Raw genomic sequence first — 6000 nt, 5'->3', positions numbered from 1 at the left:
CTTTTTATTTGCCAAAATATACAGCTGAATCTCTCTCTTTTGTCCCTCTGGCACTGTCTGTCTCTTACTCTCTTCACCTCTATTCTCTGTCTCTATCTCTGTCTCTGATGCTTCTTTATATTCACATTTTTCCTTTTTAATTCCTTTTAAAAAGTTGAGATAACTTCATGTGTTACTGGATAAAGAAGTAGAAATAATAGCATAATTGCATTTAGGGTGCATATGGAGGTTTCTCATCACTTAGTAAAAGCATGATCAATATTAATTGAGGCCTGACAAAAGAAAGTGACAATTTTAGGAATATTTGTTGTATTTTCAAATAACATCTCTTGATGGGCTCTAATTTGAATACATTTTCAGTGCAATAGAAAATACCCAGATATCTATTTCTGTAGGAACTGTGGAATAAAAAAAGAAGAACAAAATCGGTCTAGTTAACTAATTGCTCCACGACATGATTCACTTTGGAAGTAGTTTTCTTAGTGCAGCAATGACATCTTTATTTCTCAGGCTGTATATCAGAGGGTTAAACATTGGGGTCACAGTGGTGTAGAAGAGAGCAAACACTTTTACTGATCCTGCTGAGTGACCAGATTTGGGCCGCAAATACACAATACTTCCAGACCCATAGAATAATCCCACCACCATGAGGTGAGAAGAACAAGTGGAGAAGGCTTTAGATCTCCCTGAGGTTGATGGCAGCCTCAGAATGGTGGTAATTATTTTTACATAGGATATGAGTATCAATAGAAAGGGGGTGATTACAAATATCAGAGCAGCAACATGGACAGAAATCTCTATGTCATAAGTGTCTCCACACGCCAACTCTATTAATGGTGGTGCATCACAGAAAACATGATTAAGTTTGTTAGGACCACAAAAGTTCAGAGAGAAAATCTGGTATGTCTCTTCAATCAGTATTGGAACCCCAATCACCCATGAAACCACAATCAGTTGGACACAGACCTTGTGATTCATGATAAGAGGATAATAGAGAGGCTTACAGATGGCCACATAACGATCATAAGCCATCACACCTAAAAGCAAGCACTCTGCAACTCCAAGAATGTAAAGGAAGCAAGTTTGTACAGCACAGGCTACGAATGAAATGGTTCCTTTGTGGGTCCAGAGATCTGCCAACATTCTGGGGATAGTGACTGATGTGTAACAGATTTCCAAGAAGGAAAAGTTCCCAAGGAAAAAATACATGGGAGTTTGGAGACCTGGGTCAATCTTGGTTATGATAATGAGGAGACCATTTCCTATCAGTATGCATAGGTAAATGCTTAAGAACATTCCAAATAAAAAGCCTTGGAGTTTGGGAAGATCAGAAAATCCTAGGAGAATGAATTCCACCACAAAGGTGATATTGTCACCTGACATAGTGTTTTTATTTTGCCTGTGGAAATAATGAATTCAGGACCAGTCAAGCCTTTTTTCTTGTATTATGCTCAGTTTCCCTTTCGTCAAAGAAGATATTATATTTCATGATCTGAAAAAATTCTCTTTCATTTTTTTTGTTGAATCACATCTCAATCATTCTGCATCCTTTTGATGATAAAAAAATTTCTCTCTGCTAAGAACTGTACTACGGTATTATGAATATATTTCTTGGGTATATGGATGGATATAAAGAGATAAGGAGTGGTCTGTTAAAGCTTGTAAAATCATTCTTCATTCCTTTGATGCCAATAGAAACACCATTCAACATTTTCTTTTCTAGGATAATTTCCAGATGGCAAAAATTAGAGTCTTCATAAGAGTTGAGAGAAGGGAAAAAAAAAAAACATTGTGAATTGCCTTGAATCAGAATTTCATTATTGCCTTGTTCCTTTCAGCATCCCTATCTTTGCTGATGGTATTGTTTTTTTTTTAATAAAGAAAGTCCCCCCACCCCAATGTTCTGGACTTATGGGAATCCTACCAGTCTTTTAAGGTCCTGATTATTTCCTCATTCTTCTCTATAGAATTCCCTGGCTATGTTTAGCTCATCTACTTCTTGCTTCAAAGATAATAAAATTTGATCCACACTAATCATTTGTTAATTTACAAATGCTTTCTTCTTGACCAGCCTATCTTCCATATTCTGTACCATCTACTATGTTCTAAACAACTTCAGGGAAAATATAATTTCTTATACATTTCAACTTCCTTGAACTACACATCAAAAAATATGGTAGGTAGAAAATATGACTTAAGGTATGTCTACTAACCTCAAATATTTTCCATACTAACTGAGACTTTAAATTCTATACTTAGAGATTCATTCAGTAGTGAAAAAGTCATCCAATTGAAATATCTTTTCATTCACCAAATTATATTATCCTTTTACATTTTAGTTTGAACTCATGATTAATTTATTCCCGCTGAAATATCTACCCTAGATCTGCTTGCTGCAGGAATGAAACAGACAGGAGGATGAGTGGCATTATTTCATAAACTTAAAATTGAGAATGAATGGCAACACAGTCCAGGCAAAACTATTCTTTTTAGGTTGTAGCAGTGATTAGAGAGTATTAGGAGGGTATTAGGTTATTTAAAGATACTGGGTGTCAAGAAAACTGATACTGCTAACTTAAAATTTAAGAGAAGTTAAGTAAAACTAAAAAATGTATTCTCTTTTTTTTTCTTTTTTAATAGAATTTTCCTGAACTCAATATACTAGCTCTCTAGCTTGCTTGGATTGCTATTGCTAGACACATTAAAATGGAAGATACATTAGCATTGGATTCAGACGTTGTGTTCCAATATCAATACTTAATTGTATAGCCTATGTTGCAATCAGTAAATAATTTATCATTTCTGGATATCATTTTCCTTTTCTGTAATGTGAGGGTTGACATCTGAGATATCTCCATTTTTAGATCCTTTAGACTAGAACAATATACAAAGTATTCTTGCCTTTATGCAAATAGTCATATTCCTTATTCTTCTACCAATGAGTGAGAAGGCAATATACAATTAGGCATTGGACGAAATTTACTGGCCTTGAATTCTACTCCTGACTATCACTCACAAATTTTGTATCCAAGGCTAAACTATTTAATCTTCTGTGCTTCAACGTGCTCCTTCATGGTGTGTGAATGTTGTTAATGCTTCCCCCCAAGGTTACTGCCATGATTATTTTGGACAGTATATCTATAAAAACATCTTTGAAAAATTTGAATGATATAGGCAAGGAAGGCATCATCAACATCTTTAATGATTCTATCATTGTCATCATTAGATCAACCTCCAAAGAAATTCTTCTCATGTCATGATTATTCTTTTATTTATTTTTATTGCTGTTTGCCTAAAGGATGTCTTTCTTCATGAAATGGTCTTTATATATATGACTAAATATATTGGGCTTTTGTCTATCTTTGATCACCCTAGGGACAATATCTGGGAGATAGTGATATCTTGAATGTGTTTCATTTTCTTTAATGACTATGTGTGTAAGTTCTATCTAGAACATGGTCATTGTTTACAATATTACTAATCATATCAAGAAGAATTAGGTTATTCTTTAGAACTTCTTCTAAATGAAGCTACATAATCAGTTTCAAAATCACACCATAGCTTTGAAATAATAACTACACGTTTAATAACTTATCCTACATTTTCCCTGGGAATAATAGCTGAGTATAAATATTTTACAACACTTCCATCTTCTTCTCAACTTTAAAAATAGAGATGATTGTTTTTCTAAAGTACTTCATTATCTATGATGTTTCTAATGTTCTTTGGAAATAGTGTATGCCATTAATTAGTAAATTATTTGTGCTTTTTATAAGCTAAAATAATTGTTCCTCCTAGCTTTAAATCATCATTGCAACTAAGATAGCCAATTTCTTGCTCGGTTTCAATTATTTATATTTAATATTCCTACCTCTGTAAAAGATGAATCTCCATGGTATATAAAAAAGAAAAAACATTGGAAAATTCAGACATCTTCCAATGTTCTGTCATCAACAATCATCTCTAAGCACTTGCTTAATTCTTATAGATCAAGTATAACCTTTATAGCTATACATTTCATATAAGATTGTGGATTTATATATATATGTATATATACATATATTTGTGTATATATAGGTATTTACACACATATAGATCTAATACATAGTATATACATATTACACAAGGTAACTATACTGGTTTCAAGAATATTCAATAAATTGGATTGAAGTCAGGAGTGATACTCTGAAGGAGAAGACTAATTTAGTAACTGGAAAATTCATATATAGTCACCAAAGGAACTAGAGCCCCATCCTATTTCTTTTATTTGTTTACTTTTAAAGACTTATGATCCTCTGGTCAAGTTCTAACTTGTCAGGAATATCAAATACTTACTATAACCAAATATCTAAATAGAAATATAAAATGGATGAATTACTTAAGCATAAAGGCTCATCTTTGAGTTGGTTATATTAGTGTAATTAATAAATAATAAAATGTAATACCTTTATTTTAAAGATGATGCAGATGGCTTAATTGACTTGCCAATATTTATATATTTATTAAGAACTGTACATGAAATTTAAACTTAGAATCTCCTGCCCCTGAGAGTATCACTCCTAAGCCTACCTCATTTAACACTTCTTCATAAAAGTGATAGAGTTCATAAAACACAGAATAAAAAATTTTGATAGTATTTTAATTTAAAAATACATATACTATGAGAATTTTCAAAACTATCCACTGGGAAAGACATCTATTTCTTGCAAAAGTGTTATTTTCAAACACAGACATATACATAATGTTGACAAAATAAAGAATATTGATATCTGTTCACAAATAGATGTATCAAATAATATCAATAGAAGAATCAATAATCATTAACAGTGTCACTAATATGAATGAAAATAACAAATACAAATTTCTAAGTAGAAAAGTTAGAAATAATAAATCATCTATCTTCAATGATTCAATTCTTAAAAATAGCACCTGTAGTGATAGAAAAAATAATATTTTATAAAAGAATTAGGAATTGTAGAAATAGTCACTATTTACTTTTCACACATTAGGAGATCAGTGACAGAGTGAAGGATTACACATACCTGGAAATATTCAAATAAACTGTAGCTAAAAATAAAAAAGAAACAATGATTAGTCAACATTAAATAACAAAAATAATTTTTATCATATGCATTTGTTGAAATGTTTTATAATAAAATCAAAGTGTGAAAAACTAAAGAGATTTGGAAAGGTTTTTTTTTAATAAAGTGAGATTATGAAAAGAAAGCAAAAATAGGATACAGATATCCACCATGTCTACCATATCATAAATTAAAATAATGGTTAAAAGGAAGTTGAGCTCTGATTAATTATACTCAAAAATCTTGGTTTTGAAGAACAGATTATAAAGCCTGCTTTCCTCTTCTGATGAGTGTGGGTAGAGGAGATTGTAGGTATGAAATGTTACATTAATTATTATGGATGTCAGCACTGATGTTTGCATGTGTTTCATTTTTCATTGTTACAAGAGAAAATAAGTGGATGGAGAGTTCTGAGAAATGACTGGATTAAAAATGAAGCAGCTATAAAAGAAGCTACGTTCAATTCTTTATTTGGCCAACACCTAGTGAAGTCCCCCTATTTCATCCACACACCTTGGCTGGCAGAGAGATCAAGGGTTATGTTGTAAAAAGAATCTTTTCTTTCCCTAGTCAATGTTTTCTCTAAATCTCCATCCCTCAGTAGGTCCATCATTTTCAATGTGATTATAAAGATCATAAGTTAGTTATACTTCAGATCCTCTTCAGGTGAAAGAAACTAAAAGGGAGATGGAAAAAAAAGAGTTTGTACTTACCTTCCTTAAATGGAATTCAGTCATATTAGTCAGCTCCTTTCTTCAACAATGGGAGTGAAAATAATAGAGACACCTAAGAAGTTACTGGTCCTCCTTATGTACATTATTGCAAAAGCACTTATAACATAACTAACAGATATTCTGATTTTTCAGAGAAGGAAACTGAGATTCATCTATTTTAAGTGTGGGGGTTTTTGTTGGCCAAA

The 6000-nt window shown here is 32.0% G+C and overlaps 1 protein-coding gene across 1 annotated transcript; it reads right to left on the bottom strand.

The window, feature by feature from the left end:
* Nucleotides 1-459: 459 nt before the first annotated feature.
* LOC100022616 (olfactory receptor 10AG1-like) lies at nt 460-3074 on the bottom strand. The gene is made up of 2 exons (XM_007497658.2): nt 3048-3074; nt 460-1371 (listed from the first exon to the last, which is right to left on the bottom strand). Exons 1-2 carry the CDS (start codon nt 3072-3074, stop codon nt 460-462), a joined length of 939 nt encoding a protein of 312 aa, XP_007497720.2.
* Nucleotides 3075-6000: the final 2926 nt, after the last annotated feature.

The sequence above is a fragment of the Monodelphis domestica genome, chromosome 6 (assembly GCF_027887165.1).
Source record: "Monodelphis domestica isolate mMonDom1 chromosome 6, mMonDom1.pri, whole genome shotgun sequence".
In the NCBI taxonomy this organism is placed as follows: domain Eukaryota; kingdom Metazoa; phylum Chordata; class Mammalia; order Didelphimorphia; family Didelphidae; genus Monodelphis; species Monodelphis domestica.
Note: the sequence above shows the minus strand (reverse complement) of the source record. Positions and strands in the feature narration are given on the sequence as shown.

What these genes read in the sequence shown, in the direction of transcription:
- LOC100022616 (XM_007497658.2), bottom strand. Translation starts at nt 3,074, where the DNA reads ATGAAGGAGCACGTTGAAGCACAGAAG. An exon ending in AGCACGTTGAAGCACAGAAG is followed by an intron (nt 1,372 to 3,047) that starts ATTAAATAGTTT and finishes ATGTCAGGTGAC; the next exon opens with AATATCACCTTTGTGGTGGA.